This window comes from Anomaloglossus baeobatrachus, chromosome 5 (genome assembly GCF_048569485.1).
Source record: "Anomaloglossus baeobatrachus isolate aAnoBae1 chromosome 5, aAnoBae1.hap1, whole genome shotgun sequence".
Taxonomy (NCBI): Eukaryota; Metazoa; Chordata; class Amphibia; order Anura; family Aromobatidae; genus Anomaloglossus; species Anomaloglossus baeobatrachus.
The window spans coordinates 71882768-71908237 of NC_134357.1; the positions used below are offsets into that span (position 1 = coordinate 71882768).

Here is a 25470-nt window from a genome sequence, read left to right on the forward strand (position 1 = left end):
ACTACGTCATTTCCTGCTTCTTTCTCAGTATCTTGAAAGGCACCTTGATTACGTAGCACATGTCTGCCGCCATTATCAAAATTCTGATTTACAAAATTACAGCCAACATTACAGTCAGAATTCACAATATCACTGACTGACATTCCAGGTTCTAAGCAGTCTTTGGATTTCTCTGTCACTGACTCTCCTGACAATTCAGGTTGTCTATTTCCACCATTTTTACACTTTTCTACGATTAACTTGTGAAAATCATAGACTAAATGACAGACATTTCTGATTTTCTGTTTCTCTCTATTAAAAGACCTTGCACATTCTATACGTGAATTCTCAAGTTCACACTCCTCATAAAAGCGTAACCAAATCTCTTCTACATTAGAAATATCTGGATAAGTGAACTGAAGTTTACTTTGCTTCACATATGAAGAGATAAAATCCATTTTCTTACCTGAAATGATCAGATGATCTGATGGATGATCCTGTAAGACTTGATTCACCTTGTTCAACCCGTCCAATACTTCTTATGGACTGACTCTATCTTTCTTGCTCAAAAATACGTCAAAAGTTAACTCCTGTAACTTTGTAAAGACTTTAAAGTTCATTTAAAAAAAAAAAAAAACATTCATGCAACTTGACTCATACGTATTTCCTAGGTTCTGCGTGATTTTTTATAAATTGTCGATTCCTGATCCTTTGCAGGAGATATTTAAAATACTTATGACTTTGATAACTTCGACCCCCCTTATGCAAAGTGAAGGAACAACAAAAAAAATATAAAAAAAAAATCACGAATAGCTGACTCGCCAAATGTTAAAAAATATACTCTTAAATATATTTTTCTTCAAATACGTAAAGCCGCATGAAAGAAAAGACCTCAAAAAATGTAAAAAATAAATGTATTTTATCTATTTAAAAATGATTGCCAAGGTTCAGTTACAGAAAGGAAAAAAATAATATACTTTGATAGCTTATGTAAAAAGGGTTCATTTAGTCCATACTGAACAATGGGAAGTCTTTACCCATCTCTCTTTGGCTCCTGAACGGCAATGCTGGGGATGTCATCTCTTAGCCTGGACAACGTGTCATATCTTGCAGCACTGGAGTCTTCTTACCGCAGGCAGTGTGGAGAGCGCCCAGTAGCCCCCTCCATCGTGTATTATATACCAGCTGTTCAAACCATATAGGGCCTTCTAGTGTAACACAGTTGAATATAGTTCCATATTACGTAACCTTCTGGAAACTTCGGAAAGCTTCGGGAAGGATTCAAATATATCCCTCCATGCTCAGCACAAGTATATTCAATATGGGCATATTTATCCCTTATAAACTTTATTAATAACCTATGCCCTCCAACATAAACAGAACTATGAACGTATATGTCTTACTATGAAATATTTGATAACTTGATGTATTAATTTCAATCATTTTACAGTCCATAGAATACTTTTCCAGAACTGAGCTGGCTTCATGAGGTGTTTTTCAGCAAATTTAACTCTAGCCTGTCTATTTTTTGAATTGATGAATGGTTTGCATCTAGATGTGAACCCTTTGTATTTACTTTCATGGAGTCTTCTCTTTACTGTTGACTTAGAGACAGATACACCTACTTCACTGAGAGTGTTCTGGACTTCAGTTGATGTTGTGAACGGGTTCTTCTTCACCAAAGAAAGTATGCGGCGATCATCCACCACTGTTGTCATCCGTGGACGCCCAGGCCTTTTTGAGTTCCCAAGCTCACCAGTCAATTCCTTTTTTCTCAGAATGTACCCGACTGTTGATTTTGCTACTCCAAGCATGTCTGCTATCTCTCTGATGGATTTTTTCTTTTTTTTCAGCCTCAGGATGTTCTGCTTCACCTCAATTGAGAGTTCCTTAGACCGCATGTTGTCTGGTCACACAACAGCTTCCAAATGCAAAACCACACACCTGTAATCAACCCCAGACCTTTTAACTACTTCATTGATTACAGGTTAACGAGGGAGATGCATTCAGAGTTAATTGCAGCCTTTAGAGTCCCTTGTCCAATTACTTTTGGTCCCTTGAAAAAGAGGAGGCTATGCATTACAGAGCTATGATTCCTAAACCCTTTCTCCGATTTGGATGTGAAAACTCTCATATTGCAGCTGGGAGTGTGCACTTTCAGCCCATATTATATATATAATTGTATTTCTGAACATGTTTTTGTAAACAGCTAAAATAACAAAACTTGTGTCACTGTCCAAATATTTCTGGACCTAACTGTACATACATACACACATACATATACTGTATATACACACACACACATATATATTATATATTTTATACATACACATATATAAATATTACACACCCACCGTATATATTTGTACTGTATTTGCACAATCAATGCAACATTTTATATAAACTTAAGTAGGCTGGCACGGTCATTTAGGTTGTTTAGTTTATGTAAAGTAAAAGAGGGCAGCACAATCTATATTATATAGTCCTGTTAATTATATAGTCGTCAGAGTATACAAAGTATAAAATTAAGCATACTTGCTATAAACTAAAAAAAAAAAAAGCTACTAAAACAAACTCAGATATTATGCAACAAAATAAAAAAATAGTGTTCTAAATTCCATCATCTAAATTGATCAAAAGATATTGAGGCGTATAAAAAACCTACATAACAAAGAATCGTTTAAAAGCTGCATTATCCTCAACTTTTTTTTCTCCCGCTGGAAGATGAGCGGCAAAGTGAGAGAAGAAAAAAAAAAAGAAGAAAAAAAGCTTTGAGCAAAACCAGCAAAAAATATTGACAGCAGAACAAATGCTTGTAATTTTATAACCAATCTCCTAGTGTCCATCGGGTGCCATTTCTGTCTCCACTCAGGACCAATCAGACTTCCAGAGCTATGAGTCTGCCTGAGTGAATGTGAGCCGCTTACTGCACAGCCATTCCTCCTGCACCTCTTCAAGCACTTTTATTACTGCTCAATAGTAGATGGCAAAAACGAGGACCATTTAGCGGGTCAGAGTACGGCTGAATAAAGAGGGGGGATTTGAGAAAGATAGAAGGGGGTAAGTAAGCAGAACGGGTGGGGAGAGGGGGGTCCTGGATCTCAGTTCTTCGCGGAGAAGTGTTTATTAAAGGAAGGCCGTGCTGTGAGATTTTGCTCCTGGGAGTCGATGGCTCACATTAGTCTCTCTAATTGTCAAAAATCTAATTTAGTGTTATGTAGCACAGGCCAGCCCTGGGTTAAAAATATGGAACACGCGCTCGGTTATAAATTTGATCTCCGCTGAGGTAACTCTCAGATAAGGAGACTATAAATGGTTTGCTGATGGGGGGAGGTCGAGGACAGGATCAAAAGGGGACAAGACAGCGACATGAAAGTAATCAGCTTGTTCGGTGGCGATTTTTCTTTGTATTTATAAGGTTAGGGTGATCCGCCAACACCCTTTTCTGTTCTGCGGTCTCAGGCGTGCTCAATGCAGTTTCCTTTGTTTCATCGTATGTTGTGGAAGGATTCCTAAAATCCAGAATAAATTCATTTTTGCACCGATTGTAACAAGGTGAGCAGGCTCCGAGCAACTATGGATCATCAATGGACATCGGAATCTATACACGGAGAAGTAAGAACAGTTTCAAGACCTACACAACTGTATATGATGTATATGAGGGATTAAGCTGTTGTGCTATTCAAGATACTGTTGTGTTCTTTGACATATGGACATTTGGGTATGACTACCACCTATACATCCAGAGGCGGAACGATCGCGGTCGCTGGGGTCGCCATCACGACCGGGCCCAAGGGTTCAGGGGGCCCGAGGACCTCAGCCAGTGGTGCACCGCTGATGGCAGCAGGCCACGCAACCACTATGGGGCCCCGTGCCAGCGCTGGCACCAGGCCCTTCGCCAAGGATCGCCCTTTCAATTATATCAGCATTGTAGCTGTCGATACAATTGAAAGCAATGATGAGAGAGTGAGACGCACACTCCCTCTCTCATCATTCTCCTGCTGTGTCTGCACTCTGACAGCTCAGCACAGCGAATCGCGATGACGACAATACTGCATGCTGTGCTAAGATGTGCTGAGATGTGCAGAGCGGCAGAACAGTGGACACACTGAGACACCAGAGAAGCAGGGGAACGAGGAGAAGTGAATATGTATTTAATCACGGTAGCCAGAGGACTATTGGGATGTATTAAACAAGATTGGGGTTGTATGCTACTACATGCGGGCTGCATAATGCTATATAGGGGCTCCTAATACTATATGGGGTTACATAATACTATATGGAGGAATATGGGGTGCAGTATAATACATGGAGGACTATAGGGGTGCATTAAACTATATGCAGGACTATGGGGTGCATTATAATACATGGAGGACTATGGGGAGTGTATTATACTATATGGAGGAGTACGTGGGGTGCATTATAATATATGGAGAACTATGGGGGCAGCATTATAATATATGGAGGAGTATGTGGGGTGCATTATAATATATGGAGAACTATGGGGGCTGCATTATAATATATGGAGGACTATGGGAGGTGCATTATACTATATGGAGGACTATGTTGAGTGCATTATAATATATGGAGGGCTATGGGGAGTGTATTATAATATATGGAGGTCTATGAGGAGTCTATTATAATATATGGAGGATTATGGGAGCTTTATTAGATGATATAAGGGACTATGGAGGTTGCATTATAATACACGGAGGACTAATGAGAGTGTATTATAATATATGGAAGACTATTGGGGGTGTAATATATTATATGAAGGACTATGGGGAGTGCATTATAATATATGGATAACTATAAAGGGTACATTATAATATATGGAGGACTATGAGATGCATTATAATATCAGATATTATATTGGCATATCGGAGTATGTGAAAGTTGGGTGCTGAGGGAAAGAGCCAAGTGTCATCATAATTATCCTGTACCCTGAGGGTGGCGAAGACAGGGGGCCCAGGTCCGAATTTTGCACTGGGGCCCATTGAACTCTATTTATGCCACTGTCAACCATAATCACAATGACCGTGCACAGCATATTACTAATACAGAAGATCAAGAGGTACATAGTATACAAAAGAAACCCATGCACATGCAATGGTAATCATAAGAAATGTGTGGGGCAGCTTGAGTTAACAATTTTCCCTTTTCTATGTGAGTTATCAACCTGCACAGATCTCCTTCTTTCCATAGACACAGTTACATTTGTAACTAAGAGATGTGGTCATAGAGGTGAAAAGTTGGTCACCATTAATACCTATGTAGTATACAAAAACCTTTCAATATGTATATATATTATAGGGCTCGCTCATACGAGTGCATATGTTGGACGAGTGCGATCAGATATTGGACCCCACAAAATTTGCAGCATGCTGACTCATTATCAGCTAAAATCGGACGACGTAGACCCATTCATTGGCATGAGTTCTTGTAAAATATCAGACTTCACTTGGATGAATCTAAGTGCAGTCCAATTTACATGGACACAGACAATGGAGAAGATGGAGAAATTAAAGGGAACCTGCCACCAGAATTGATGACTATAAGCTGTGGCCACCACCAGTATGCCCTTATATACAGCATTCCAGAATACTGTATATAAGAGTCCAATGGGTGTCATTGCTCTCTGCTGCGATCTCCATCCTCCTTCTACCCAGCTGAGTATGGATGATATGTCCTACGTCATCCACACTGGCCGACATTGCAGTCCTGCTCAGGCGCACTTTGATCTGCCCCATACTGAGGGCAGATCAAAGTACTGTAATGCGCAGGCGCGAGGAAAGGTTCAAGACTGCCCACGCTCAGGGCAGATCAAAGTGCACCTGTGCAGTATCTCAGTGCCGGCCAGTGTGGATGATGTAGGACACGTCATCTACAGGGGCCTCAGAAAAAGGGGACGGCATAGAGATTAAGCACCGGACCAGAAAGCAAAGACACCCATAGGACCGGACCACCCACTAGGTGAGTATAATAAAAGTGTTTTTTTTCCATTCTACACAGTGGCCTGGGCTCTTACAGTATATATAGTACAGTATTCTGAAATGCTATTGTGCTGCCCCTGCAGTGGACCGAACCACTCGGATCTAGGGGTGGTGATTCCTCGTGGCTCGAGGGTCTCCGGACCCGGGGGCTAGGGGCCACACTCAATTGAGGAAGGGGGTTATTTACAGGGGACAGATAGATATAGTTTGTGACGCCACCCGTGGTGTACGATAATTGGGAGTACCGCCCCTGCCGTTGGGAGTACCCGGGATAATAGAGTGGGGCAGCAAGATGACGTTACCCTCCATGGGTAGGGGTAGGCCCCCGGGACTCTGAATGGTGATGCGGGGATGCAGTGCAGTGCAGGGGTCAGTCTGGTACTCACTCAGCAATGAAGCAGATGCTGACAACAGGGTAAACCAAGTCTCTGACTACCGTTGCCTCTCGAGGGGAGCTCGTCCGGGTCCCGTCCCATGCAGCACTGGCTGGTGGTCTGTACTTTCCTCCTGGTACCAATTTAGATTGTTCGTTGTGGCCTGGTAGCTTGGAGCTTTCTGGGCCCTGCTCCCCACTGTGGCTAAGTGAGGGAGCCTGCTCTCTCAGGAGCTCACACTTGGGATTTCTGTGGGCCGCTTGCTAGGAAAGCCCTATCCCCTTCGTTGCGCTAGTGCCCCCGATCTCTGAGCTGGGTGGGAACAGTCCATAAAGGCCCTGTCCTCCGCAGGTTAAATTGCCGGGTCGCCTGAAGCTTCTCCCCGACCTAGGGTCCGTGTACCCCGACATGCCTTCAGTCCCGGACCAGTGATAGGACCAGGCAGCTGACCAACCTCCTTGATGGGTTCCAGGCACCTCGCCTCAATCCCCTGCGACTGGGGGTCCAACTCCTCTCGGTCCAGACCACTGTCTGCGACCTAGTCTGCTTCTCCCCTGGAAGCTACAACTCCCAGCTTCCTCAGAGCTCCTCTCAGCTCGAGGGCTACCACTGAACTGAACTGACACCTCCCACCTCCCTGTCTGACCCCTAGGTGGGAGGCCCTATACCTGCTTAAGCAGCCCACTAGTGTGCCTGACAGGTGTGGTGCAAGATGCATCTAGAATTTGTGAATGCTGATGGAGGCAGCACTGCAAGATGGGGACCCAGAACCATGGGGGTTTGAGTCCTGCATGGGAAGGGCAGATTGTGCAGAACCCTCTGATGACCCGAATAGTCCAGGGCGTCACACTATATACAAGAGCTCACTGGTGGTAGCCGCGGCTTATAGTCGACAAATCTGGTGATAAGTTCCCTTCACGTTCTCTGCCTTCTCCACACCTGTATCATCAGCATATTCGATTCGATTTTCTCAGAAAAAAGATGCATTGCACATGCGAGCCCGTAATGTCGAAACGTTGCATCTATGGGCTAATTGGATTGCCGTCTTGTAGTAACATTTCTTTTGTAAACTATACAGTATAGTGAAGGTTTTGGTAAGAGATCAATATACATTCACCCACCATCTATAAAGAACATGTGCTGCTTTGATCATTTCTACTATTTGTCCTTATTTCAGGTATATTTCTTTAAGGACATGTATACCTTTGCACCGAATATTTTTTTATGGTTTACTTCATAAATGCAAATATAAGCAACTTTCTTATGATTTTGTACTATTTTGCTGCTGCAGATGTCTGTAATTGCGTCTAGCAACAGAAATCCAGTGGAGAGGGGAGAAAACATGTACAGTCTCCGGGAGGGCAAACAGAAATGAGGATAAAAATTGCAAAAGAAGGACAGCAGGTGAAGAAGCTGTGCGGATATATGAGCTAATAAAGGAAGCAGAACCCTGGATACATATAAAGGTCACATCCAGCTTGATACTCCTACAAGAGAATAATTTGAACCTGGGATCGGGCTGCAAACAGCAGCAACCCCTGTGGAAGACCGGAAATATTCATACAAGATTTTAATATCTTCACCTAAAGAATATTAATCAAAATTAGAGGAACTTTATTAGGATTTTTCTGAAGTTCGCACCTACCCCAATCAAACCTGCAATTATTTCAATGGCACCCGTTCCCACAGTTGTGTACGGTATCTCGGCCAAAGGGACGCCGGCATTTTCAAATATGGAGTTAGTGTAGAACCAAATCTGCAAACAAATAAATTTCATGTTTTCAATCAGATCAGATTTTCTGGACACCATATTACATTAATTCAAGAAGTTTTCCCAACTCATACATTTTTGGGGGACGATCAACAAAATATAATATAAAAGTCTGACAGTTGTGGTCTCAGAGGTGGCACCTACATCTACCTGGAAGACAGGATCCCTAACCCAAACTCACTTATTTGCACGCTTCCATACCTCCCATGTACGCAAATTTTGTTCACAAGTCCAGAGTACCAGATTTATAGAAGGGTGAAATCAACAACTCTCGCGGGGCGCTACGCTCACCACGCTCGGGTCCGGCGCTGCTGCTGCTGCTATTGACGGGGATCCCGGGAGCGATGGTAGGGAGCAGCTGGGATGTTTCTCTCCACTCCGTGGGTAGGGGGTTGGTGGTCCCGGGGCCCGGTGAGGTGTCGGGGAGGCAGGGTTGGCAAGGTGCAGGGTCGCTTGGACTGCGCAGCGCGGTGCCGGATGGCACGGTAGTACTCACTCAGCCACAAATGGATGCAAAGTCTCTGGTAAACCAAACGGCTGGATGGACGGGTCCCGCAGCCGGCTGCTGTGGTTTCTCCCGGACGGTTGGTGGTGGCTGACTTTCCCTGCACCTTTGTGTATGTTTGGTCCCGATGGCTTCCCACTGGTAACCGCTCCCCAGCGTGTATATGTGCCGGAGGAGCCCTTTTGCCCGCAGGCTCTGGCCCTTGGAACTCTAGCTGTGGCGGTAGCTGTATTTCCTTTTGCTGGTTGGACGGTTGCCTTCAATCGGGTCTTGGCTGTTAGGAAACCCCTGGGGTTCCGGTCACTGACGGATTTGACCTATTTAACGGCGACTCCAAGCCTGGTTGGGGGTCCGCAGGCCCTGCCGGTTTGTGCTGGCTTCACTTCGCTCCCCGATTCGGTACCGGCGGGCCACCGCCCGCCCCCGGTCCTACGGTTCCGCGTCGAATTGCCTCTCCTGCAGACGGCCACCACCGTCTGCCAACCTTGCTCTGGGTGCCCGGGCCACGTACCCGGACACAGTCAGTTTGCTCCTCTACTACCACTTTACTTCTCACTCTTCCACTTCCCTAACTGATCTGACTTCCTTTTCCCGCCTCCAGGACTATGAACTCCTCAGTGGGTGGGGCCAACCACCTGGCTCCACCCCACCTGGTGTGGACATCAGCCCCTGGAGGGAGGCAACAAGGATTTTGTGTCTGACTGATGTGCCTGTCTCGGGGTGGGGGTGTCGTGTTGTAGTACCTGTGACGACCTGGCTAGTCCAGGGTGCCACATTACCCCTTGGTTAAATGCAGACCGTCCGCGGGCTGCCCGTCCATCACCGGTTTTATTTTTCAAACTGCAAAAGATAAATAACATTTAAACATTCAACAAAGCATATTTATAAATCTTCCCGTAACGGGAGGCACGGTACTTTAACGTTACAAACACATTTTTATTAATAACGGTCGGCTTCCGCTCTCCCACCCAAACAACCTGACCCTGATGCTGCCCCTAAGCAGTGGGCAGCACCCCTTGACCCCAGTCCACATCCAGGCTGCCCGAGCGGGAACGGGTACAGTGTCTCGCACCCGACTGTCACTTCAGGGGACCCCACGTCCATGGGGGACCCCTGACCCCCGGAGGATCGCCACCGGTTGCGGTAGTGGCGGGCCTGGGCCATCTCTTTCCTCCAGGCCCATCCTCCAAATTAGCCTCTCCGGAGGCAGCAACGGAAAAATGCCCAACATATTTACATTTCCACCAGTTTGTGGGTGCCCTGCAAGTTCTCGGGCATGTCCATAAGTAGTTTCTTATGCAACGGTACAAAGGGTCCCTACGGGGACTACTTGCCGGCAACGGCCGGATCAATCACAGTGCCAATCAGGTAAAAACTTCGGTTGATTAACAGTCATTCAACAGGTAACGGTACTGGTGGTCCCAACGGGGACAACGGTGCAACGGAGGGACCGCTGACTTCACTGCTCACTTTCATACTCCTCACCCGGCCCCAGGTGAAGAAACACGGGTACCAGCCCCTTCAGCGCACAGCAGGCGCGACGGGGAAGGACTGCCCGATATCCATTATTTCCGCTCCGTGGGATGTAAGTGGCCTCCATGTCATGCAAGCCGACGACCCCCTCCTCCTCCGAGACATGCTCTGTGTCAGGCCCGGAGTCACTATCATCCGTTCCTGCATCAGGCGGGTTGCCGCCAGCTGCCGCAGTCTCCGGGCTCGCCACTCTTTCGGCTGCCGCTGCAGGGGGACGCAAGCCAGACGGACCAGCAGCGGCAGGGGCACGCGAGAAGGGAAGACGGAGGCAGTATGGGGGCCAGGGGCAGACTGGGTCCCTCAGCCACAACGGCCGGTCCCTCAGGGACATAGGGGCGTGGGTCACTCACGAGCTCCTCCATCACGGCCTCCATCCCATACACCCGGGCGACCGCAGCTAACTCCTCCACCTCCGCCGTCCACTACTCCATCAGAAGACATATCTGATTCTGGTAGCGCTGACAGATCCCCGCCGTTCGGGCCCTGATCCATGCCGCTAATCCGGGCACCGGCTCCAGGATCTCTGCGTGGCCCGACAGGGCGAACAGGTTGGCAGCGGTATCTTCCAGGAACCAAATGGCGGCAGAGTCCTGGCGTCCCTGCTTTTATGGCCTCGGTTTACATGCAGCTGGACGCCATCCACCCCCCTTGGCTTTTTCCAGCACCTCCTCTTCAGGGGCGGGGCTTCGGCTTTCGCGCCTCCACTGCTCGAGAAGACGCTCGAGCGGGAAAATCTTCGCGCCCAAGATGGCGGATTCTGAAATTTTTCGGCCGGACACCGCCGGCAGGACACAAGGCGCACTTCTACCAGCCAGTAGAACGGTAAGATCCTGTTTGTGATGCCAAGTTTGCCGCGGGCGGCGGGGCGCTACGCTCACCACGCTCGGGTCTGGCGCTGCTGCTGCTGCTCGGTGGCTCGAGCGATGGGCCGGATCCGAGGACTCGAGCGGCGCTCCTCGCCCGTGAGTGAAAGGGGGATAGTTCGGTTTGGGGATTTGGTCCGTGACGCCACCCACGGGTTGTGGTGAGGTTGGAAACCACCGCTGCTATTGACGGGGATCCCGGGAGCGATGGTAGGGAGCAGCTGGGATGTTTCTCTCCCCTCCGTGGGTAGGGAGTTGGTGGTCCCGGGGCCCGGTGAGGTGTCGGGGAGGCAGGGTTGGCAAGGTGCAGGGTCGCTTGGACTGCGCAGCGCGGTGCCGGATGGCACGGTAGTACTCACTCAGCCACAAATGGATGCAAAGTCTCTGGTAAACCAAACGGCTGGATGGACGGGTCCCGCAGCCGGCTGCTGTGGTTTCTCCCGGACGGTTGGTGGTGGCTGACTTTCCCTGCACCTTTGTGTATGTTTGGTCCCGATGGCTTCCCACCGGTAACCCGCTCCCCAGCGTGTATATGTGCCGGAGGAGCCCTTTTGCCCACAGGCTCTGGCCCTTGGAACTCTAGCTGTGGCGGTAGCTGTATTTCCTTTTGCTGGTTGGACGGTTGCCTTCAATCGGGTCTTGGCTGTTAGGAAACCCCTAGGGTTCCGGTCACTGACGGATTTGACCTATTTAACGGCGACTCCAAGCCTGGTCGGGGTCCGCAGGCCCTGCCGGTTTGTGCTGGCTTCACTTCGCTCCTCGGTTCGGTACCGGCGGGCCACCGCCCGTTCCCGGTCCTACGGTTCCGCGTCGATCTGCCTCTCTTGCAGACGGCCACCACCGTCTGCCAACCTTGCTCTGGGTGCACGGGCCACGTACCCGGACACAGTCAGTTTGCTCATCTACTACCACTTTACTCCTCACTCTTACACTTCCCTAACTGATCTGACTTCCTTTTCCCGCCTCCAGGACTGTGAACTCCTCAGTGGGTGGGGCCAACCACCTGGCTCCACCCCACCTGGTGTGGACATCAGCCCCTGGAGGGAGGCAACAAGGATTTTGTGCCTGACTGATGTGCCTGTCTCGGGGTGGGGGTGTCGTGTTGTAGTACCTGTGATGACCTGGCTAGTCCAGGGCGCCACACAACTACTATAAAAACAAATAACGTCAATTACATATCAGTGCATCAATATCTGGATTGTTCTACAATTTTGTGAGATGCTAAGTCATTGCAAAGTTTCTGTAATAATACTACCGATCAATCAATAGAAACATATTTATATATATATATATATACATACATACAGTGCCTACAAGTAGTATTCAACCCCCTGCAGATTTAGCAGGTTTGATAAGATGCAAATAAGTTAGAGCCTGCAAACTTCAAACAAGAGCAGGATTTATTAACAGATGCATAAATCTTACAAACCAACAAGTTATGTTGCTCAGTTAAATTTTAATTCATTTTCAACATAAAAGTGTGGGTCAATTATTATTCAACCCCTAGGTTTAATATTTTGTGGAATAACCCTTTTTTGCAATTACGGCTAATAATCGTCTTTTATAAGACCTGATCAGGCCGGCACAGGTCTCTGGAGTTATCTTGGCCCACTCCTCCATGCAGATCTTCTCTAAGTTATCTAGGTTCTTTGGGTGTCTCATGTGGACTTTAATCTTGAGCTCCTTCCACAAGGTTTCAATTGGGTTAAGGTCAGGAGACTGACTAGGCCACTGCAACACCTTGATTTTTTCCCTCTTGAACCAGGCCTTGGTTTTCTTGGCTGTGTGCTTTGGGTCGTTGTCTTGTTGGAAGATGAAATGACGACCCATCTTAAGATCCATGATGGAGGAGCGGAGGTTCTTGGCCAAAATCTCCAGGTAGGCCGTGCTATCCATCTTCCATGGATGCGGACCAGATGGCCAGGCCCCTTGGCTGAGAAACAGCCCCACAGCATGATGCTGCCACCACCATGCTTGACTGTAGGGATGGTATTCTTGGGGTCGTATGCAGTGCCATCCAGTCTCCAAACGTCACGTGTGTGGTTGGCACCAAAGATCTCGATCTTGGTCTCATCAGACCAGAGAACCTTGAACCAGTCTGTCTCAGAGTCCTCCAAGTGATCATGAGCAAACTGTAGACGAGCCTTGACATGACGCTTTGAAAGTAAAAAGGTACCTTACGGGCTCGTCTGGAACGGAGACCATTGCGGTGGAGTACGTTACTTATGGTATTGACTGAAACCAATGTCCCCACTGCCATGAGATCTTCCCGGAGCTCCTTCCTTGTTGTCCTTGGGTTAGCCTTGACTCTTCAGACAAGCCTGGTCTCGGCACGGGAGGAAACTTTCAAAGGCTGTCCAGGCCGTGGAAGGCTAACAGTAGTTCCATAAGCCTTCCACTTCCGGATGATGCTCCCAACAGTGGAGACAGGTAGGCCCAACTCCTTGGAAAGGGTTTTGTACCCCTTGCCAGCCTTGTGACCCTCCACGATCTTGTCTCTGATGGCCTTGGAATGCTCCTTTGTCTTTCCCATGTTGACCAAGTATGAGTGCTGTTCACAAGTTTGGGGAGGGTCTTAATTAGTCAGAAAAGGCTGGAAAAAGAGATAATTAATCCAAACATATGAAGCTCATTGTTCTTTGTGCCTGAAATACTTCTTAATACTTTAGGGGAACCAAACAGAATTCTGGTGGTTTGAGGGGTTGAATAATAAATGACCCTCTGAATCAACTTTTCACAATTTAAAAAAAAAAAAGAAATAACATTCTTTTTTGCTGCAGTGCATTTCACACTTCCAAGCTGATCTACAGTCCAAATGTCACAATGCCAAGTTAATTCCGAATGTGTAAACCTGCTAAATCTGCAGGGGGTTGAATACTACTTGTAGGCACTGTATATATATATATATATATTATATATATACACACACACACACACACACATACATATATATAACTGCAAGGCATACAAATGGAGAATTTAGACTTTATAGGGGTTATCCACTACTTTTATATTGAAGGCTTATCCTTATGTGGGCGTCACACTAGACGATCTATCGTACGATATGTTATCGGGGTCACGGTTTTCGTGACGCACATCCGGCATCATTTGCGACATCATTTCATGTAACACCTATGATCTCAAATCGGTTACAAATTGTGTATCGTTTACACGTCGTTTATTTTTAAAAAATCGTTTATTTTTCTTTGCACTGGTTGTTCATCGTACCCGGGGTAGGACACATCGCTCCCTGTGACACCCCGGGAACGATGAACACAGCTTACTTGCGGCCGCCAGCAATGCTGAAGGAAGAAGGTGGGCGGGATGTTTACGTCCCGCTCATCTCCGCCCCTCCGCTTCTATTGGCCGGCAGCTGTGTGACGTCGCTGTGACGACGGACATCCCACCCCCGTCAGGAAGTGGATGTTCGCCGCCCACAGCGACGTCGCTCAGCAGGTAAGTACGTGTGACGGGGGTTTAACGACTTTGTGCGACACGGGCAGCGATTTGCCCGTGACGCACAAACGACGGGGGCGGATACGATCGCTCGTGCGATCGCACGATAGATCGTATCGTGTGACGCCCGCATTAGGGTAGGTCATTAAAGTTTGATCGGCCACAGCCCAATACACTGCACCCCCGCCGATCAGCTGTTTTCGCTCCCGGTGGCGGTAGCAGGCAGCCGGAAATGCTCAGTCCCGGAGCTTCCCAGTCTTCTGATAGCTATCCCTACTCTTCTAGCCAGTCCCTATACAGTCTCCACAACTGTCGTCGAACAGGAACCTGAGACCCTAGGAAGACCCTACAGATGCCCTGTCTAATGAAGGGCAAGTGAAGTTCACTAGACCCCACTGATGCACTAACAAGACAAAAGGTAAGGTAAGACAAACAGGGGGGAAAAGCAACAAGAAGGATAAAACCTGAGAGCAGGAAAGCTCCACCGCAGAACCTTCCTCCAAGGCAGCCAGAGAACAAATGAGTTTGTATCTTCAGCAAGGATTGCTGGGAAGAGACCTCTATTTAAACCTGAAGGGGTGTGGCTTAAAAGCAGCTGCAGCTGAACCACTCAGCTAGGAACTGCTGGACAACAAAACTGACATTAACTCCTGATGTACTGAAAGAAATGAAACCACGTTTAAATGAAGAGTCCCAGATGGAAATGAGGGATCCCAATTCAGAATTTGTCACTAGTCTCCAAAAATTGAGAGACGACTGTGACAATATAATGACGCATGGCATATTACATATTATTGGCAATTACATGGTAAAAAGATAACCAGGTGATATGAAATCCATCAAGGTCAAAATTAAGTTATAGCAAACACTAATTGGTCATTTCATAAATATGTGCTCAAATATGATTAAAAAAAAAACCACCAAAAAATTCAGCTCACCAACTTTCTGATAGTTCCAAGTCAGGCGCACGGATGGGATACTGTGATATTGCTATATGTCCCTTGCTTATATTTTTTTTAAATAATTTATGCGAAGAGAAATATTTTATGGTATTTACAAGACTGCGCTGGAATTTTTGCAACTTTCTCAAATATGATCCTTTTGTAAGGTACTGTATATGTCTATTTCCAGTATTTAATATGAGATACTTACCGCATCAATTCCTGACAACTGCATACCCATATTGATCACAATCACAGATAGTATTTGCCAGAACAAGGTAGGGTCCATTAATAGCTGACACACAGAAACAGTCTCCACTGAAGTTAGAGACTGCTGCTCTTCCTGCATTTCCTCGATAACATCATGGACATCATACTCTCCACGAAAACACCGAAGAGCTGAAATTAAAAAAAAAATAAAAATATATGAAAAGAGCATTCTTATTAGGCTGGAGTCACACTTGCGTGTGACTAGTGCAAGGATTGCACCACATCGCCTGAAGCGAGTGGCCAGCCAGTCCGAGCAGTGCGATGCAATCCTTGTGTGAGTCACATGCAAGTTTTATCCAGCCTTACACAAATTACAAACTTCTCCCGTGGTGCACCTTTTCTTTAGAATGCGTAACCCTGGACCATTTGACTTGCATTTACCACTCTCAGTTTTAATTGGGACTTAAAAATATAGGTTATAGGTCGTTAAAGAAATTTAATTTTTGTCATAGGTAGCTAAGGACTCTATGAAGCAGGATCAAGAGCTGATATTGCTTCATACCAGGCTGTTACATAGCCAAGATCTGCCTGTTATGGTCACATCTCTAAAGCGCTGTGGAATTAATAGCACTATATAAGTGAGTAAATTAAATAATAATGACAGCAACTGAAATGTTTCAAAAAAATAAAAATTATTTAAAAAAAGTTCATTGGGGAAAAACACATTTGAAATGTCAAAATCGCCATTTTGTTGGTCACCCCACTTCCTAAAAAAATAGATAATCAAATTGTCAAACATACTGTCACGCTAGGTACGGGGAAGTACCAAGTACATGGCGAAAGGGAAGGGAAACCCTGTGTCTAGGGAGAGGGAAGATGACCCTTGACCAAACCTACTGCTGGTCCCTGGGATGCCGGATACCTCACCCTAGGTATCCCTTGTGCTGTGCCATAAATAGGGAACAGATGGGATAAGCTCTTCGTCAACCCCACTAAACACTATAGACAACACAAGGAGGACACACAGGGGGAAAATGCATGAACTACTTATCATTAGATGACTCAGGTAGGAGTTCAACAGAGCATTCAGCAATGATAAAAACAGAGGAGTACAAACCACCTGCTTGCAACCTCAGTTTGTAGGAACTGAAAATATCACCTGCACAGTCCAAAGGAAGGAAGGAGTATTTAAACACAAAGAAATACTGATTATCAGCAGCTGGGTGGAAGGCGAACTCCTGCTGGGTCCAAAAGGGAGATCGATGAATCCAGTAGGAAAGTTACATAGAACAATGTTACATGTTAGGCTATGTGCGCACAGTGCATTTTTCGCAGCGTTTTTGCGCGTTTTTCGGGTGCGTTTTTTGGCCTCAAAACTGCATGACTTTGCTTCCCCAGCAAAGTCTATGAGTTTTCATTTTTGCTGTCCGCACACAACTGTTTTTTTAAGCTGCGTTTTTGAGCTTGAAAAAAAAATGGACATGTCAATTCTTTCCTGCGTTTTTCTGCGTTTTCCGCCCATGCAATGCATTGGAAAAACGCAGCAAAACGCAGAGATCAAAAACGCAGCAAAACGCAGCCAAAAACGCACCAAATCGCAGTGTAAAAAAACGCAGCGTGCGCACATAGCCTTACATAGAACAATGAATACTCACAGCAGGAACAATGGAAAGTCAGGAAGCATTCTGCACAGTCAGATGCTGTGACCTTCGATGGCCAGAAACTACTGTCTGTCACCCAAAAATTGGTATCAATAAAACCAAGGCACATAGATAGAAAAAATAATATAAAATAAAAAAATAGGTACAAGAAAATGGTTACCAAAAATAAAATATTTTTTTTTTTGGGTCAAATTTCAGAATTTTCTTTCACCACTAAAATAACTGGATACAGTAAGACAGTAAGAATTATTATAACAATACTCACGTGGAGAATGATATTATCACCTATTATTTTTACCACGCAATGAACACTTAAAAACAAAACATTTTTTTTTCTATTTGTGTAAGGGGGTGGCCAGAAGAAGATTCTCATACTCATGCTCCACAGCATTTGTACACCAACATCGCCATCTGCTGATGGACCAGGGCACCAGAAAATGAATGGCAAGGAGTGCATTTCCTCAAGGGAACAGTTAAGGCCGCTTTACACACTGCGATATCGGTCCCGATATCGCCAGCGTGGGTACCCACCCCCATCTGTTGTGCCGCACAACATCGCCCAGACCCGTCACACGGACTTACCTTCCCTGCGACGTCGCTGTGACCGGCGAACCGCCTCCTTTCTAAGGGGGCGGTTTGTTCAGCGTCACAAGGACGTCACAGCAGCATCACTGAACCGCCGCCCAATAGAAGCGGAGGGGCGGAGATGAGCGGGACGTAACATCCCGCCCACCTCCTTCCTTCGCATTGCGGCCGGGAGGCAGGTAAGGAGAGCTTCCTCATTCCTGCGGCGTCACACGGAGCGATGTGTGGTGCAGCAGGAACGAGGAACAACTTCGTTACTGTTGCAGTAACGATAATTGAGAATGGACCCCCATGTCACCGATGAGCGATTTTGCACGTTTTTTGCGACAATGCAAAATCGCTCATAGGTGTCACACGCAACGGCATCGCTAATGCGGCCGGATGTGCGTCACCAATTCCGTGACCCCCCAACGACTTCGCAATAGCGATATCGTAGCGTGTAAAGCCCCCTTTAGGCTGCTTTCACATCTCTGGTATTTTGCTGGAAGCCGGATCCGGCACAAATGCAGTACAGTTACATTCATTTACAATGGAAACGCGACACCATGCGGACACATGTGGTTGTGTATGAAGCATGTGACCGCATGGTGTCGCGCTCTCATTGTAAATGAATGTAACTGTACTGCATTTATTCCAGATCCGGCTTCCGGCAAAATCCTGGATAAGTGAAAACAGCCTTAGAAGGGGACACTGAGTCATATGAGAACTGTGGTGCAGTTTCAAAATATAAAAGGCTGGGCTGACAGCGAGAAGGCAGAGTGGTGCCAAGATCACCAGGGGAGCAGACGTGTACACAGCAAAGCAAGGCAGGTCTGTCTCATCTGCAGTGGAATCCTCTGGAAGTGCACTGAGCCCAGAGGAATCTGAAGACTGAACATTGCCGTCAGAGGAAACCTAAGCCCAAGTCCCATCGTCCGATGAACCCAAAGACCAAGCTCCATCGCCGAAAGAACCTGAAGATGGAATACAGTCACCAGAGGAACCTGAAGATTGAATTCCATCATTAGAAGATGACCAGACTACGTAGTCAAACACCAAAGATTGGATATCGAGAACCAGAGACTGAGAAACAAACATTTGTTCTAGTGCAGCATCCAAGTGGGACGAGTGTTGCTTCCCTCCTTGACATACGGTACTGAGAGAGAGTATAGCTAATTACCAGAGTTAACTATCAGCATAGTGAGCTGCAACACAACCGCGCCAAATTTAGTGTACCGATTGCGTAGATTTTTATAGAGCTTAAGCTTACTTGCTTACTTTATTGTATGTTGTGACTACAAGTAAGGCGCCACCCACATCAGAGGTATTTTGCCACAAAGCCGGATCTGTTACAAATGCGTTTCAGTTCCATTCATTTCCAATGCAATTCCGGCAAGATGCGGTCACATGCGGTTGTGTGCATCATACACACAAACAAGTGACCGCATCTTGCCGCAATTTCATTAGAAATGAATGGAGCTGAAAGGCATTTGTAACGGATCTGGCTTTGCGGCAAAATACCGCTGATGTGAGTGGCGCCTAAGGCGACACCAACGCTCCCCTGATGGAAGGACGGAGATTGGGTTAATGTTAAGGGAATTTGTCCTTGATGATCTCCAATGCACCCACTTAGTGGAGGATAACTGTGAATTGTGCTGAATGTTATTTGATTTGTTTGCTTTGAACTTCTGTATTACTTTCTGGTATCATTAAAAAGTTCAACTAGTCCCTAAGAACAGAAAGCCTATCCAGATTACAGCGGTGTTGTAGGAAAAATTTAAATATTGAAAAAAAAACAAAACCAGTTATGGCTCTTAGACCAAGGCGGTGGAAAAAAAAAGTGCAAAAATGAAAAAATGTCCGTGTTTTAAATGGGTTACAGGAACCTATATGACATACCATATTCCATAGCTTATACATAAACAGATCTGGTCGCATTTCCAATCCAGTCTGTTCACTTTGCTATCCTTGTTGTGACTCTGCTTCATATCTAGGTTTGGATTAGATACTGGTTGAGTAGTGGGTTCATGCAGCCATTTACTTTATATCTTCCATGACAACACAAGTAGCTAGTCCCCGGCTCAAAATTAGCACTTTGACCTTCATGTTCCTTTTCATCCAGTAGATTGATTCATTGTTTTGTACACAGCTGTTAATAAGGTTAGGGCTACATGGTGACTCTGTTTACACAAATACATTTTTCAGACAAAAGGGTCTGATTCATCAAAATGTTTAAAAGATAAATCACTTTAAAAAGTTGGACATTTTTACAAATCTTGGTGTTTTCATGCCAGTTCTGAACAGCTCTGCCAAAATAGTAAGATTTGGGGAGGAATCAGGGCTATGCCTGCCTGTCGAATTCATGAAAAGTGGCCAGAAATGTTATTCCAGTCCCTAACTGGAGTAACATTTCCAGTGAGGCGCATTAAGGTGCGCACCATTGATGAGATGCCATAAATTCATTGTGCTTGCATGCGCCTCCAAAAAATGTGGCATATCATAATCCTGCGCACCCCTCATTAAGACTTGTGTACGAGATGCCAGTTTCAATGAATCGGAGGCAAAGTTTTGTGTCTATTTTAGAGCTGTGAGTTTGGTTGAAGCCCCCAACTTTCCGACAGGTCGCTCGCATGCAATTTGCAAGTCTCATACGATCTACAATGAATTATTTAGTGGTATTGTCACATGTATTTTTGGCTACATAGTGCAACAGGGTTGAATATTTTGCAATGGTCACATCACAGTTGGATCAGTCACACATCATCATCATCATCATCCATAGACACAACAATGATGGAATGTACAATCATTATACAAGTCACAGTGTAGCCTTTGAAATATACCAGAAGAAATAACTGTTAAAAGGGAACTTGTCATGTAAAAAAAACTGATAGTAACTTGCAGATATTGGATTAATCTGCGGGTTAAAAGCTTTTGGAACTTGCCCAATGTCTGCACTATGAACATCACTTCCAGGAAGAAAATAATTTAATCCTCCAGGCAGCATTCAGGTTTCAGTCATGGGGCAGCGTTGGTCCAGGTTCAGTCACCATTCAATGCATTGAGAGCAGTGGTTCTTTTCCTTCTGGCAGCGGGGGTTCGAAATGCAGATGCCATGCAGCTTCTAAACACTTGACTTGCAGATTAACCCAATATCTGACGGTTAATAGCATTTTTTCAAGTGACAGGTTCACTTTGTACAATAAAATATGAGTGACCACATGGGAGTCATTGACTGTTGTGGAGAGCTGAATCAATCAACAGAAATTAATTCTTCTGTGAGCGAAATCCATTCTCTTCTATGCCTTTTGAACCCCAAACTAATAAGATTTGTTTTACTAGTGTAACACCCAATGGGGCCTGAGGGATTACTTGTTGGTGGGCCTGGTGTAGGGTCAGGGGGATGGGATGTCACGGGTGGCCTGCCCGGTTTTGTGACCCCGATGTGTCCACGGAAAAGGGAATAAGGATGAAGAGTTCATGATGCCACCTGTGGTATGCGGCCAGGGATTAACTGCCTCTGCTGTCGCCGTCCTCCGGGACTGATAGTAGTAGCAGCCGAGATGGTATTGCTCCCCCACAGGTGGAGTGGGTCCCAGGGAGGATGATGAGAGGAGTTGTACTGGGTCGTTGGCGCCGAGGTGCAGGGCGGTGAAGCTGGCAATAACAGACTCACATAGTCTCTGTCGTTCCAGGTTGTTTTACTCACAGTTATGCCGCTTTCCCAGGCTGTACCGGTCACCTGCTGTGATGGGCCTCATCGAACCCGGATTCCTTTGGAGGTCAGTCCGGTGCGGTGGTCGGTGGGCCTCTTCCACCTAGCGCCGTGTAAGTTGGTTCCCCATGGCTTAAAGCTTCTTGGGAACCCCAGTTCATGTTGAGTAAAATTCCGCAATGGGGCCTGACTCGGATCAAGGCTCTGGATCCTATATGGCACTGTGCAGTCTCCCCGTCCCGGCAGATTCTTGAAGACCAACTTGGAGTATGATCTTCTCTAGGGTCCTACACTCTGCGCTGCGCCGGTCCCAAGGGAGCAATGAAGCTCTCCCCTTGGCAACCGTATGAACTCCTGTGTCCCACTAAAGCCACCAGTGAGACCATCTGCTCCTTTCCTCTCCTGCTGGAGAACTCTCTAACTGTTATGTTGGCTCCTAACTCCCCCTGGTGGCTGATCCTCCCCCGGGTCCCTGTCACTAGTGGGTGGCTACCCCCATGTTTGGTGACTGCCTTAAGACCCGACCCTAGCCCAGTCACCAGTGGGGAGGGCAACCTGGTTGTGTGTTTGAGTTGTGTAAGTGGTGAAACCGGTACCGACCTCCTCTGGTTCCAAGTTGAGCACTGCACCTTAAGTAAGGTGCAATACTCTGTAGCAACTGAAACCTCAGGGGCGCCACACAAGCGCTTAGGAAATCATACATCATAGCCTTGTATGGTGTATTCAGGATTCCTCCTTTATTAATGGACATGCAGGCTCTGAAATAGGGTCACAAACAAAGTTCCCTGAAAACTACGAACCAATAGGAATATAAAGGGCGTGAATAGAAATGTGAAACTTCCCCACCCATCAGTATCACCCATCACCATGACATGAGAAGATATAGGACAAAATGAATATCATAGACACAAAATGGATTCTGTTCTCTCCCATTCGCCCCTTTTGTGACCAATTATGGGTATTTCAGGAAATAGATAGGAGCGTGCTATCCACGTCCTTGGGACTTTCCTACCCGCTTCTCTTAATTTCTCTACCTGGATACCCATAATTGTATAACAACACTGGATTTCTTCTTGTTTGTGGTCTGTAAAATACCACAAGGGGTTGTATGATAAGGTTTCTCTCATATATAGACCTGATCACCTTTTGTATAACACAGATTAGCCCTTTTACGTCTACATATACTAACAAGCAAAATAATACCAGTTGCATACAGGTGTGTGTTATCACTCACTTACGCGCAAACTAATTAGCTAGTTCAGGAAAGAGATTGTTTCTCCTACCATGAGTCTTTGTTTATATCATGTTCCTGTAACCATTTCTCCCTTATTTCAGCTATTTACTGTATATCAGCCCAATTTTGAAAATTCCCATAGGGTCCTATGTGAAATAGCCTAGGACTATGGTGTGTTGAGGCTCTAATTCGGCTGGCAGTGTAACTCTTTACAGTGGCTGCTGTTTATCCAAGTGGATTTTCCTTCAAGCTTCCCTGAAGTTGCTGTGATTAGGAAAACTTGGAGTGGCCCATCAAATCTTGACTTATGGCTCAAACTTGCGTATCTTTTTAGGACCACTCAGTCTCTCGGCTTGAGTTTGTGTGTCCGTGACACGGAGTTAGAGTCTGGAATTGAAGAATACCGCTGTTTATCACATTATTTAATCAGTTACACAAGGCTTGTAGACCACTGCTCAGGCTACCATTGCTGCATCTGATGTCACTGTGGGAAATATAATCCTGTTCTAGGTGCTAAATCAAAACATATCTCATTTAAAGACCTATTTCCTAACTGAGTGTATCTTATCAAGGGAAAAAAAAACTAAAAGCAAACAATCAGTCCATGGCTTGCCAATCTTCTCCTTTTCCTACAAAATTTTTAACTACAATGTTCCATTTAGCCTTCCCTCCCTCCCACTGCTCTGTGGGTGGTAGGGATTGTGGAAAATGTCTCTTGTATAAAATCTGTATCTTTACCACTTCACAAACCCCATTTTTGCATACCACCTGCATCATTAGGTTTTCAGCATTAACATTGTTTTGTACACCAAATATGCCTCAGTCCAATTTTGAAAAGAAATCAACACAACAAGCACCAACTCATGTAGCTGTGTATAATCAATCTGCAGTCTCTGGAAAGGGTAGAGCGGACATGGGCTGTGTTTTTGCAGGGTCTTTACAGCTTATCCTACATTGTGTCAGGCACACGTCATACAAGACTGGGTGTACTTAGCCACCTGGGTACCTTGTCCACCAAAGCACACCTATATAGTAGTCTCTGACAAATGAGTTAGTGCTTGGTTACCTGGGCCACCATTGATAAGAGAGCTTGTAGCAAACAAAGCTTGCCATTTTTCATCCACAGACCTTCCTCAGTTAGCTGGGCTACCTGTGTTTCCAACTTATTTTTCCATTGAACAGCCTGTTTCTGTAGGAATTACAGAATATCAGAAGTGACAGGTGCCACTGAGGTCCTCGTCTGCATTAGTGCTAGACTCTTGACTCTAGGCATCTTCACTGCTTCCTTGGATGCTGTATTTGCGCAAGCATTTCTTCTGGCTTCATCAGTATCAGGTAAGTTGTGAGCTTTTTCTTCACCAAGCCAAGCTTAGTTGGTAATAGAAGATCCTCCATCAAGGTCATTGTGCCATTTGCAATTTTTATAGGTTTCTCATGTGATGTTAGGAAAGATCTGCTGTCTACATACACATTTAATCATCATACCCTTTGACGCTCTACACGCCTCAGTGAATGCCTTCAGCTCGGCTTCCTGTTCCAATAGGTGAGAAGGGAGTGTTTCAGATTTTATTACCTCATGTTGTGTATCCTCAGCATATCCAGTGTAGAATCAACCAGCATCTTGGTATCTGAATTCATCTATAAAAAAAAAGCCCTCAAACTCTGCATTAGCAATAGGCTAATCTGAGACTGCTGTGCCCTCCTCTATAAGAGAATATAAAATGTAAAAATAGGTCACTTTCTGCATTTGTGCCCCCTTTTTAATCCAATGACAAGAGTGTAGCTGGATTCAAAACTGTATCACAGGAGTTCTAAATTTGCGACATGAGAAGAGCACATTGTGTCTCGATTGTACTTAACTGAGAACACTAAATATAGTGTAAATTAGAACTTTGTAATCAAAAATTATTTCTGTGGCCTTTCAAACCTTGTCATGAACCACATGAATGGCTCTGATACAAGAGATACACCCCTAGTGATAGTGACTAGTTATGGGCGGATCCGGACTATAAAAGTTTGGATCCGTGAGAGTTCAATAGAACCCAAGTGCCTGTCTGGGCTAGGAGTTCTCAGGGAACTCCAGGTAACAATCCAGATTAGGCCCCCAGGTAATAAAATAAAAAAAGAAAGAAAATAATAATAAAGCAAACACTTTATACTTACCGTTCTCCCTGCAGCTGTATACTGCTTCTGGGTTTCTTCACTCTACTTCCAGGGCCGCTCATTACCTTCATGCATATGCACTGCTTCCCACGCCCACCGGCAGTCCCCGCATCTCTGATTGGTTGCAGTCAGACATGCCCCCAGCCTATAGTATGCAACAGCGGGTCTGATTGCAACCAATCACAGGCACTGTCTGCATCTAGACTGGTGTAAAAAGAAATACTGTAAATAAAACATTGGCATAGGGTCCCCACATATTATGATACCCAGCACAGATAAAGCTTCTGGCTACAGGCTGCAGCCGCCAGGCTTTGGGCTTATCTTGGCTGTGCATCAAAATGAGAGGAATCAGTCCAGTATCTACTAATTGGATATCCTCTAGCCTGTCCCATCTACTTCTTTATTAATATGTGCAGTCACATAGTTTTCTTTTGCAATTACCAATTCTACAAGGTCTTCAACCTGTACAGTTAGGCTATGTCCACACGCTGCAGTTTATCTGTTAACA

At 45.8% G+C, this 25470-nt stretch overlaps 1 protein-coding gene across 2 annotated transcripts in view; it reads right to left on the bottom strand.

Annotated features, from left to right (window-relative positions):
• Positions 1-25470, bottom strand: part of LOC142310844 (solute carrier family 2, facilitated glucose transporter member 9-like) — a 156494-nt gene that overhangs the window by 40690 nt on the left and 90334 nt on the right. For both annotated transcript variants that reach the window (XM_075348589.1, XM_075348590.1), the window contains exons 7-8: positions 15627-15814; positions 7992-8102 (exon numbers count right to left, since the gene is read on the bottom strand). In XM_075348589.1, coding sequence (XP_075204704.1) covers positions 7992-8102; positions 15627-15814 — 299 coding nt within the window. The remainder of the gene's footprint in view (positions 1-7991; positions 8103-15626; positions 15815-25470) is intronic.